The sequence below is a fragment of the Phoenix dactylifera genome, chromosome 5, assembly GCF_051530095.1.
Source record: "Phoenix dactylifera cultivar Ajwa chromosome 5, Ajwa_hap1_PhDact_Kaust_v1.1, whole genome shotgun sequence".
Lineage (NCBI taxonomy): Eukaryota > Viridiplantae > Streptophyta > Magnoliopsida > Arecales > Arecaceae > Phoenix > Phoenix dactylifera.
Genome location: NC_143194.1, coordinates 5,113,062 through 5,125,193, shown reverse-complemented (window position 1 = coordinate 5,125,193; position 12,132 = coordinate 5,113,062). Strand labels below are relative to the sequence as shown.

Genomic DNA, 12,132 nt, shown 5'->3' with positions numbered 1-12,132 from the left:
TTTAAATTTTATTTTATTAAAAATAGTCAAATATCAAGTTGCATGCATTGCAATATTATATCAACTATTGCTTATATTCTTTTGTACCATATACAATATTATATCAACTATTGCTTATATTCTTTTGTACCATATACTAGAAAATGGGCACTATGAAATGCATATTAAATTTAAAATAAAAAAGAAAATGATTAAATAATATTAAATAAAGACATAAAATATATATGAGATAATTATTAAAAAATGACTCTAAATAACAAAAATATTAAATAAGAATTAGAAAATTTAAAACAAAATAAAAGGTATAAAATGTATAAAATTAAGATTAAAACTAAGAACTAAAAATTTAATTTAAGATATTAAATATAAATAAAATATAAAATAACTGATAAATTTATAAAAATATAAAATAATATTAATAATATATGAAGTTTAATGCAAAATTAATTATATTATAATATATAACTAGTTAAATTAAATATTAAAATTTTATTAGTGCATCTGTTCCATGCATTCCTTCATTTCACATCCAAACAAGGTTATAGGAACGAACCGTTATTCTGATTTCCTGCCTTTCATTTCCATTCCCATTTTGATTTTTTTTTTTTCATTTTTCTTTTCATTCCTTTAATTTGAACATAGCATAGGTTCAAGAGGAGCAAAGATTGTTAATATAACAATAGCGGATGGTAAATAGCAATTGATAACCTGCTGACTTGACCCAGACCCAACCCAAGTCACGAGTTTCATCCAAATGGACCTAATAACCTATTGGATTAGGTTTGAAGTTAAGTCAATTTATATTAGAAAATTCAAAATATGAACCAATTACACACACACACAAACACACACACACACACACATATATATATATATATATATATTATACATATCTATATAGACATGTCTACATTCATGCTTATGTGTGCTGTGTATCTACGTAGATATGTGTGCCTTCATATCGTGTGTTTTAGGGTTGCAAATGGGTCAAGATGACTTATGACCTGGCACAATCCTGACTAGATTAAACCTATCCAATATGTATTTAAAGACCTGTGTGTTATGTCGAATTCAAAAGTTGGACCCAATCTAATTTTGGGTTTGGGTCTTGTATTTTTCAACCCAACACTACTTGACTTAGCCTGTATATCATTTTAAGGAAACGAACTAGCTAGGGAAGGAAAGAGATAGTTATGCCTCTTGGGTTGCCGTGAGACTCCATCTACCTAGCATTCCCAACGAGCAAGAATTTTAATCGTGGGAAAAGTATTTCTTTGGCGCCCCACTTTGGCTTCAACAAGGAAAAACCCACTTTTGTGAAGCTTTACCTACGGATCTCTCTCATCCGTTGGGAAAATATTATGCATAACAATATATTCCCAACAAGAATAAATATTTGTTGGGAAAAACTACTTTTTCCTGCGCATAATCTGTGCTCCACTGGGAATATTTGCTGCGAATACCTCCTTTAATTTCTTGCAGTGTCACATCGTAAAAGTTGGCATATATATGGTGCTTCAGTCGAATATGGGAGTGCATATATATATATATATATATATATATAATGAAAACCATATCATAAACAAGTTTACTTATTTTATTAACATATCATTTTTATTGATTTATAATATATTTTTCTAACTGGATTAGGAATTTTTAGTAGTTGATGGTTGCATGAGTCACGCAATAAAGTTTTGTTTATGGACTCATTATGAGCATGAAGTTCCATTAGATCTTGAACCTTAGGTGAAGCAACTTTAGGAAGGCATTGAGCCATGGATCGATCATATCATCGGTTGGAGATAAATGGACGAATTTCAAAGTAAAATCAAATCCAAATTTTATGATAAGCACAAGTTTGTAGCACAGTACTTGGAGAAAGTACCAAAGCAAGTCAAATTAGTTCAATGGGTAGGTCTGCTTTATATGTGGAGCTTAGAGAAAGGAAAAATATGAAAAAACTCAAACGCTAAATAAACTGTAGTGTTCAATGTGATATATTTCAAATCAGTTACAATTTTTGATTCCATAGAATTAGTGACATAAATGAAGCAATTCCAAGATGAATTCAGCACACTTTGCAGGGGCGAGCATTTATCCAATGGTAGCTGACAAGTCGATATTTCCTTATTACTTAACTATTAAAAATTATTATATATATATAACTTATTTTCATTTAAAATATTGCTTAAAAAAAGGTTTGTATGCATCTAATGATATTGATGGAAAAGAAGAGAGGAGGTCCAATCACTTGAGGAAATGTCTACACAGAAATCCATTGAGATGGAAAACCTCTAAATGATGATGCTACTAAGAAAATTGTATTTTTATATTGTGTTAATAAAATATGATTGCACAGAATAACTTATCCACTTAATGGGAAAACAATATATTTAATTTGTTATTACAGGAAAAATTGAAGAACTTTAGTAGAGCAATCTGAGAGCTCTGAGAACTTGTAGGAGAGCTTCACAAATTTGAGATGCGGCCATTACCATAAGGTTATTGAACCTAGAAAAAAAATGGTCACATGTATGATTTAGGGAGAGGTGTTACACTGTCAAAGGACCATAATAGCACATCCAATATCTATGGCATGACACTAAGCTCAAAGAATGATTGTAGGAGATCCAACAAAGAGTTGTTGTGGATAAAGGAGATTGAAACTCAATAATTGCATGTCAGGATTGCACACCTAGTTTCATCATTGTTGACAATCTTTCAACGTATCACCCCAGAACAAAATATTGTTCATATTCTACACACAATAGAACCATCAGATAGTCACAGAGAAGTCATTTCTTGGTCTCTATTGAATTTGATCAGTAGTAAGCGAATTTACAATATTTTGTATATGTTTAGTATAAACTAGTTTATGATTTCCTAAGGATGTAGTGTATAAAGTCTGAAATAGTTTATATTAAGATGAACATTATTTGTCACATGTACAATATACTCATTTATGTAACTTGTTAGATTACCATTAATTGATAGAATTGCGTCTAGGGATCTTAATACTTCACACATGTGGTTAGATGCTCATCATCTATTCAGGACACCCAACTTGGTTAACATAAAAATGAATTTATTATTTTCAATAGTACTATTCAAATATCTTTGTGATATTATGAGAATTTTCTCGTAATCTTATAATTGTAAGTCTTCTATCTTTTCTATTTACAGGTAACTGCATGATATAAGCCATATCTTAATGGACTTCATCATTCTTGTTACTGTCCGGAGATGAGACTGCTTGTTTAGGTTCATAGCTTATAGTTTTACTCAATGCTCAGGCATTGACCAGGATGTTAAATTTGGATGAAATCTTTCATGTGGATTTTGTGATACTATTTTTGTTTAGCAACTACATGTGTTTGGAGGTATGTTAATTAGAATTGAACTCCATGAAAAATTCTAAATAGGATTTCAGTTGTTAAATAATTTGATTGCTTTCTACCTATTTGTAGATACAGTAACTTTCATACAGGAGGGTGACATTATAGAAAAAAGTTGTCCATGCAAGGACATGACATCAGGGATGTATCAAAGTTTGGTTATTAATATCATATATGCATTTATTTATATGTGTATGGAAGATTAAAATGTAAGTAAACAGTGTATATTTGTGATCAAGACTAATACATCAAAGGTCAAATAGTGATAATTTATCACCATCGTCACATACCGTGAATATTGTTTATCTACAATTCATCACTCATTTACACTAATGGTCAAAATAATTTTGACAAGCAAAATTTATAATGATAGTTCCAACAATCATTATATAAAAATCATACTAGTGCTTCTGACCATCATTAATTGTAGGGTATGAATTTTATTTAGTGGCACTTTTAAAACTTTACAGTGATAATTAAAATTGTTCCTACAACATATGCTTAGTAGAGGGTATAGATGAGCGATAAATTATCGGATAATTAAACTATCAAATATAACTATCAAATATAATTAACAAACCACTTATAGTGATGGATATAACTATCCAATACTGTACAAACCATTGATTGCGTAATCATCACTAGACATATTGTCCATTATTATCACACATTAATATGCATGTTTTGCGACGGTAGCAATTGCTGCAACAAGTTACAGTAATGATTAAAAACCATTGCTATAGGATGAGCCAAGACCGCAGCCACAAAGTCACTTATACTAATGGTCAGCTAATCCATGATAATATCTTTTAGCAGCACCACTTATTGGAAGTCGTATTTTCGTAGCTCCAACCCGTTGCTGGTAATCCAAAACCTGGATGATGAAAATGGTCAATAAAATTAAATCACGTATTTTAGCCAGAAATGATCATGATGTTACCTTGTCAATCATATGCACTAGAGGCTAGACGTGGTTTTGCCAATGCATTAACTGGCACAGCTTTCTGAAGTGCAAGGCCAGGTGCCTCTTCCATGTTGAGCTCCTCTCCATCCGGCATTATCCAATCAAATGAGTGCAGAAGTGTGCCTACGATGTATTGCACGAAAAGGATGCCCAGTTGTTTACCAGCACAAATCCTTCTCCCACCTCCAAATGGCATCAGCTCAAAGTCAGTACCTTGCAAGCCTACGTTGGCACGCTTACCACTCAAGAACCTATCAGGATTAAACGCGAGTGGGTTCTCCCATATTTCAGGATCCCTCCCAATAGCCCAAATATTAACCAAGAGCCTGGTTCCTTTAGGGATGTAGTAACCTTCAACCTCGCATGCTTGGTTGGATAAGTGTGGGAGGCTTAGAGGTGTAGTAGGGTGCATCCGGAGCACTTCTTCGCATATCGCCTGAAGGTATGGGAGCTTTGGTATGTCAGATTCTTCCAGCATGCGATCTCTACCAATTACTTCGTCCAACTCGAGATGCGCGCGCTTGAGAATGGAATGGTTCTTCAACAATTCAGCAATTGCCCACTCGACTGCAATTGAGGATGTGTCCGTTCCGGCAATGAACATATCCTACGGTAATATAACGTTAAATTCTACGTGAGTCCCGTTTAAAAGTAAGGTAGTTGCCGCCACAAACATCACAACTTGACAGAATTCATATAGACAGTAGCAGGAATAGCTTAGTCATTCCCTTTACTTGGATAACATAATTATGCGTTAATTACAAAATGTCATATATTCGCAAGCTGTAAACGTTGTTTGGGTGCCGTTTTTCAATTAGCACTTCAGCTACGGATTATAATGTGATGCCGTGCTCTGATTGCACCCAATAAAAACTTCCCAATGCATGCGAGATCATTGATGCCATGATGTTGTCGTGTCGGAAAAAAAAAAACTTCCGAGTGCATAAAAGTTATAAATGTAAGAGGGAGCTGGTAGGCACGAGCTATCAAGACGGCTTACGCTGCAGAGAAGATAAAGTCCCTTTATGGTATTTGGTTGGACAGATGAGTAGTGGGAATAAATGAATACATTAATTTTCTTGATGATTTAGTTTTTATGACAAGGACAAAATTGTCTTCCCATTTTTAATGTGTTTGGCACCTCAATTAAGTCCATTGTTTGGACCATGGCCAGCTTTGGGGTGTTTGGTGGAATAACCACCATTTGGGGGAATATCCCCAATAATCTCCTCTACAAAACGCATCCTTAGACCATGGAACAGATAATTTTCCTCTCTACGAAGGATAATCTATTAATTCCATGTCCCTTTCTGGCATTTGGTGGGAAGTTTACATAAAGAAGATAAATAGGTGCATCAGTCTTGTTGGTGCTTAATTTGGGTTTAATGACAAGGACAAACTATCCTTCTACCTTTAGTGTGTTTAGAAAGTCATAGAGACAAAATCATAATTTGATGAGATAAGTTTTCCCTATTTCACAAGATAATTCTATTGCTCCAATTTGGTAGAATAGAATTATCAAAATATGTCCGTTTTTTGGATTTACTGGAATAGGGTTATTCTATTTAATATTTTGGGCCATTTGGCAAAATGAGTCCCTATTTTGGGGATATCCTCTATTTATCCCCTTTTCCAAATGCACCCTTATGTTAAACATTGTAATAACAAATACCAAGCTCTAGATGCTAGATTCACCTCAGCACCTGGCATTGGCAAGCTGGATAAGTTTGATCTTGTGAGACTCAGTGTCGTAATAGGTAAGAGATGCGACAAGTTGAATATCTTAAAGGAGAAGAGGCTCTTGTTTTGTGAGAAAAGATTCTCTCACCCAACCATGCGGGTGTAGATAAGTATTTTGAACCTAACTTATTAGGTCACCATCAATAGCTTTATCAATTTGATAAATTGGCCCATGCAACTAGCATTGTATCTCCTGAAAATTTTGGACTATTCCTCAATACCTAATTTAAAAGACAACGGCTATTATGCTTTACCTATGCGGATCCACGCTGAAGTTATAAGCTAAAAAGATTTTAGATATTTATGCAGAGTCAAAAATTTATTGGTTTTTGGTGTGAGACCTTGCACCAACTATATATTACATCAGAAAGTGGTTGGGAGTCTTTATGCTTATGGCCGTCCAAACGTCTTTGTCCTGCGTTTTCATTTGACAAATTGCATGCAATTGAAATATATATGCATGCGTGCACGTCTATGTACGTATTTTGCTCCATGGACTAACTTGCATTATCGCCTGCCGAGCGACGAGCATAGCAGACGCCTCTACGCTTATCGCGTGCCTCCTGACTAGCTCGGCAGGCGGCTGTACGCTTACGTATTGTCGCACTTTGTCTTCGTGTATATACTCACGTGTAAGCATGCAAAGCCCAATTGTCAACTCTAGATCGATCCGACGTGTAAACAAAGGAGACAGATTCAAGGAACAGTAGACGGGGCTTTATATTTCTCCATCAGCGTAAAATATCGACTCATAGACTAAGATGATGTGATGCTGATGAGAATCCCACGTCACAGCCCCTTAAATTTATATAAGATTTTAATTTATGAAACATTTTTTCTAAGAGTTAAAGAGCGGTACCAGAACGAGTCCCTTGATGTTGGCATCGGAGAGCGCCACCTCACCCTCCGAGCTTTTGCAATTTGCCAAGAGATTATCGACGTAGTCCGGCCTCCCTTCCCGCTGCCCGGCTGTGTCCGCGTGCTCCCTAAGCATTCGGGTCACCAGCGCATCGAATCTCTCGTGCAGCCTTTTGGCGCGTCGCTCGATCCCCTGCACGTCCAGCCACGCGATGCACGGCACTAAGTCCCCAATGTTGGCCAATCCCCCGACCCTCATCAACTCCAAGACCATGCTCTTGAACTGGCCAGACTCGGCCCCGTCCGAGTCGAACACCCGGCGGCTCAGTATCGCGAGCCCCAGCATGTTAGCCAGCGCCACCATTGCCACCTCCTGGACCCGGACCGGCTCGCCCCGGCGACTCAGGTCGAGGATGGACCGGACCATGCGGCAGGCCTCGGATCGGCGGGTGGCGGCCCACTGGGAGAGAGCGCGGGGACCCAGGAGGTGGGTGGCGGAGAGACGGCGGAGGAGCTTCCAGAGGGGACCGTAGTCGGCGAAGACGATGTCCTGGCCGCCGTAGGAAACGTGGCGGGCGACGGTGTTGAGGGGGCGGCAGGCGAAGGGGAGGTCGAGGGTCTGGAGGAAGGCACGGGCGGCGGCGGGGGAGGAGGCGACGGCAAACCCCAGGGTGCCGATATTGAGGTACATGATGGGGCCGTGGCGTTTGGCGAGGGCGGCGAGGGCAGCGTGGGGGAGGGGGCCGAGGAGGGGGAGCGCGCCGAGGAGCGGCCAGCCACGGGGTCCCGGGGGCAGTGGGAGGTGTGGTGCGGCGTGGAGGCGCTGGCGGAAGAGAAAGATGAGGAAGGGGAGGAGGAGGAGGAGAAGGAGAGTGGTGACGAGGGAGACGTCGTCCATGAACATGGTGTAAGAAAGTGGAGTGGGGGTGGAAGCTAATTTTATCTTTATTTGAGAAATTTGAGACACAACCGTGCCTAAATAACGTGGAGTCCTATATATCATGTTCGGGACTTGAATGACGTCATTGTTGCTGAGCATCCAATGTGATCCAACGGCTGATCCGACCTAGACTCGCACCGCTAATTTTCAGATATTTACGTTAAGACATAATTACTACCTTAGTATTGGTTTTGAGGATCTTCTAGATCATTCTAAATCAACTAGACTGTGTATGCATATACTGAAGAAGTATTATATAGAAATATATATTTGTTTATGTGTATTGCATCAAACACTATAAGGAAAAGAAGGTACGGTGACACTTTCTTGCTAAAAAACATCGGTAATTGGCTGACCATGCTAAAAAATTATAATGTTTTTTGTAAGTATCGACGATTAACAATGCTTGCAAGCATCGATTTGTATAAACCTCTTATTGTCGATGCTAGACACAAAACATCGCTAATAGGCATTGTGTTGGATGCTATCCACTGCTCTATATTTTATTACCAACCCAATTTTCTTCTCATCGGACCCCTAATTTTAGAGATTTACTCCCACTGTGTGCTATGCTCCTTCGCTAACCTGCTCTTCCTCTATCATGCTCCTCTGCTGGAGACTAGTGCTTCTTCGCCAGCCTCTTTCTCCTCTTCCGAGCTCCTTCGCTCGTCTTGTCAGCCTCTTCCTCCTCCCCTAAAGACATTGGTGTTCTCCTCTCCCAAGCTCCTACACTGGAGATGAGTGCACCTCCGCTATCCTCCTCATCCTCCTCCACCAGTGCCTCCTCCTCCTCCTCCAAGCATCCGTGAGACTAAAGCTCTTCTACTAGCCTTCTTTTCTTCTCTTCTCCCCTCTACCTCCTAGGTTCTTGCTCTGCAACCGACGGCTGCTAGCCTCTACTGATTGATGATGCTCTGATCTTTGCTGCTTATCACTACAGCTGACCACCCTCCTCTATCGACAATGTTGTCACCACGTTTCGGATCTGTGCTGACTTATTTTTCACTATGTAGTAATTCATATGTAAATTTTTAATTTATATCTTGTTTGGTATTTTGCTATGAATGAGGCATTACAAGACCTACATTTAGATCATAGAGGTAATGTTCCGGATGAAAGACGTGCCAAAAGTGTCATATTTATTTCTGGATTATTGTATAGGGTTGATGACTTAGGGGTAACATGTAGGGGTGCAAATGGGTTAGGTCGGAGTGGGTCATGAGTGACCCCGACCCAATCCGGTTACTTATTCGAGTCCTAATTTTGGACTCAAATTCAACCCAATAGAAGAATGGGTCGGGTCGGTTCGGATCCACAGCTACAATTTTTGACCCAACGGATCATTTGGGTCGGGTCGGGTCCATGTATAACCCGGACCCCATCCAAAAAATTCAGATCCGGTTCAGTTCCGGGTTGGGTCTAGGTCGTGTCCGGGTCTTGGCAAAAAAATTTCATATTATCTGTAATGATCAACCCATCTATGGCTTCCCTCTTCCCCTACATGATACCCTTTGGTAGATAGATACCTTATACTTTCAATCACTTGGAAGGTGATTGTAGAATATGACAGTCAATAATATGCAATCACATGGTATGTTGGTCCTGTCGACTTGTAATTAAGTAACTAGTTTTAACACCGCTCCACCAATGATTAAAACAGTATTTATTTAACAATCTGTTATCTATTATTGGATATCTGTTATGTGAGCGATACTACTGGATGATATGGTTATAGCCAAATATTAGAATTAGTATTATTTTGTGAAAAGTAAGGTTTTGAAAGAAAGAGATGTTATTCGATAAGTATAAAATTTGGCCCAGCCAATAATATGCAATTGATTTGTTATGTTTTAACATGCTTTGATCCACTCTGAAGTGTTTTAATAATATGCATGCTTTGTTATAACATAGTAGTTAATAATAATAATAATATTGTTAGATCTTAATGCCAACTGACGCTCTCTTATGTGTGATTAAATTTGATGCTGCTGAAAACCGGCCAAATGATTAAGCTCCTTTTTTTAACATGCATATGTGTTGATGTGGTCATTGCACTATACTTTTCTAAGCATGTTTAAGAGGAGTACTTTATGATATTTCAATTGTTATGGACCTCTTCTAATGAATTTTGGGTATTTTAAGCTTGTTGAAATTATGTCTTTTGTTAGTTAGCTTAGATCTAAAGATCTTTATCGGGATTATGTTAATACTATCTTGGAGTTTTATAACTCTTGTTATCCCAGGTTATATGTTGATAAAAATTATATATGGAACATTATTATATCAGCTATTGAGGATTGAAGTTATTTTGTTATGGATATTGTGAAAAGATTAGTTAATTTTCAGCTTGCCTTGCATGTCTGTATGATTCATTTGCAGGTATGTGGCACCTGTTATATGCTCGATTACATACCATATCTTTATATATTCACTTAATAGTTTTCTAGACTATTTCTTTCACAAAATATTAAGTTACGGCACTTTTTACTAAGGGTCAAAAATTCAATTCATGAATGACTCTTTAACTTCCTCACACTAATTAGGAAATGACTCCATGCATTTATTATTATTGGGACTCTGACGATACCCCTATTACAATAGAATGTAACATAATAAAATTAAGTTTAACTATTCAATTGTTACAAGCTTGATGAAATTGCCGGCCCTTCTTTACAAAGTTCTCTATTAACTCTATTTTGACCACCAAAGAGCAGAAATTAAATCTTCACCTTTTCAAAGGACACACCGGTTTCATATATATATATATATATATATATATATATATATATATATATATATATATATATATATATATATATATATATATATATATATATATATATATATATCCATAATTTCAACAAGCTTAAAATACCCAAAATTCATTAGAAGAGGTCCATAACAATTGAAATATCATAAAGTACTCCTCTTAAACATGCTTAGAAAAGTATAGTGCAATGACCACATCAACACATATGCATGTTAAAAAAAGGAACTTAATCATGAAGCTATTGCAAGAAGTGAATCATCTCCACCTTTACTTAAGATCTTATCTCTTCGAGTCCATCAATCTGTCATTTTGATCTTACTATAGGAGATTTCAATTCAAAGATTGAATTTATCTTTGGTGTGAAGCTAGCCCTATAAAGCAAGGGGTTTTTGTAAGATCCAACCAGCAAGGAGACATTTTAGGCCGGACTCTCTAGGAGACCCATTGTAAAATGATGTGATGTATTCATGGGATCAGATTGGTAAAGGATATGTGCAGGCAAACAAAATTTATGCCAACATGGATCAAGAGGTGATCAATCCCTAGATTCATCTATAAAATGAGTCCATTGCTTTGAACTAATTTAACACATGGAGGGGATCATAAAAAAAGAAAAAAAGAGAGAAAAAGAAAAAAATATCTTATTTCACATTTGAGATGGTCCGATGCTTTGACATCATTGTCACAGGCCTCTCAACTATTACACTTGGTGAGATAATCCACAATTTCATATTCTATGAGAGTAATACCACGTTACGAACCATCTAAATAGAAGAGATTAAAGGATATTACAGGGATATGCATGTATTCGTCATCCATGAAAGGGAAAAGTTTGAGAAGAACAAGAACGAAAAAGAAAGTATGCGTACTAGGCTCTTATTAGAATTGCTCTTCATCCATAGATTGAAAAGGTCCGAGTTCATCTGGAACTTGAACTTGGGCCCCTAGATCTCTCAGCCCTCATTTATTTTCCCCTCTGAGTCCTTCCTCTATTACCTCCTTATGGGTTGTTGTGGCGTGATTCATCCATCACCACATTAGAGGACTCAACTATGGACCTAAACTCATCCTCAACTGGTGGGGGATGGCCAACAGCCGGCCATTCAGCAATCATCACAAAATAGAAATTAAATGGCGATGGCATCCACATGCCTTGCACTAGTAGTTGTTGGGTCGTAACCAATCTAGAGCATACTTAAAGCATTCATCTAGAGCGTAGATTTCCAGCCTTTGTGCACTATTTTGCATACTTTTTCAGTGCACCACAATAGGTTGCCTAGGATCCATCTCTATCTCTCTCTCTCTCTTCCCTCCCTCCCTCCCCCCCTCCCCGCCCGCACCCCCCCCCCCCCCCCCCCCCCCCCCCCCCCACACACAAACTCCCTCGGTTACATTCATTTGGGGGTTGTAATATAGTCCTAAGGAGGAATGTATTTTATGATTTTGGTCAAATTATTTCCAATTT

The 12,132-nt window shown here is 37.7% G+C and overlaps 1 protein-coding gene across 1 annotated transcript; it reads right to left on the bottom strand.

Moving 5' to 3' along the window:
• Positions 1-3,935: 3,935 nt before the first annotated feature.
• LOC103719265 (flavonoid 3',5'-hydroxylase 1-like) lies at positions 3,936-7,927 on the bottom strand. The gene is made up of 3 exons (XM_039129361.2): positions 6,959-7,927; positions 4,336-4,966; positions 3,936-4,269 (listed from the first exon to the last, which is right to left on the bottom strand). Exons 1-2 carry the CDS (start codon positions 7,859-7,861, stop codon positions 4,340-4,342), a joined length of 1,530 nt encoding a protein of 509 aa, XP_038985289.1. The 5' UTR covers positions 7,862-7,927; the 3' UTR covers positions 3,936-4,269; positions 4,336-4,339.
• Between the last annotated feature and the right edge of the window lie 4,205 nt (positions 7,928-12,132).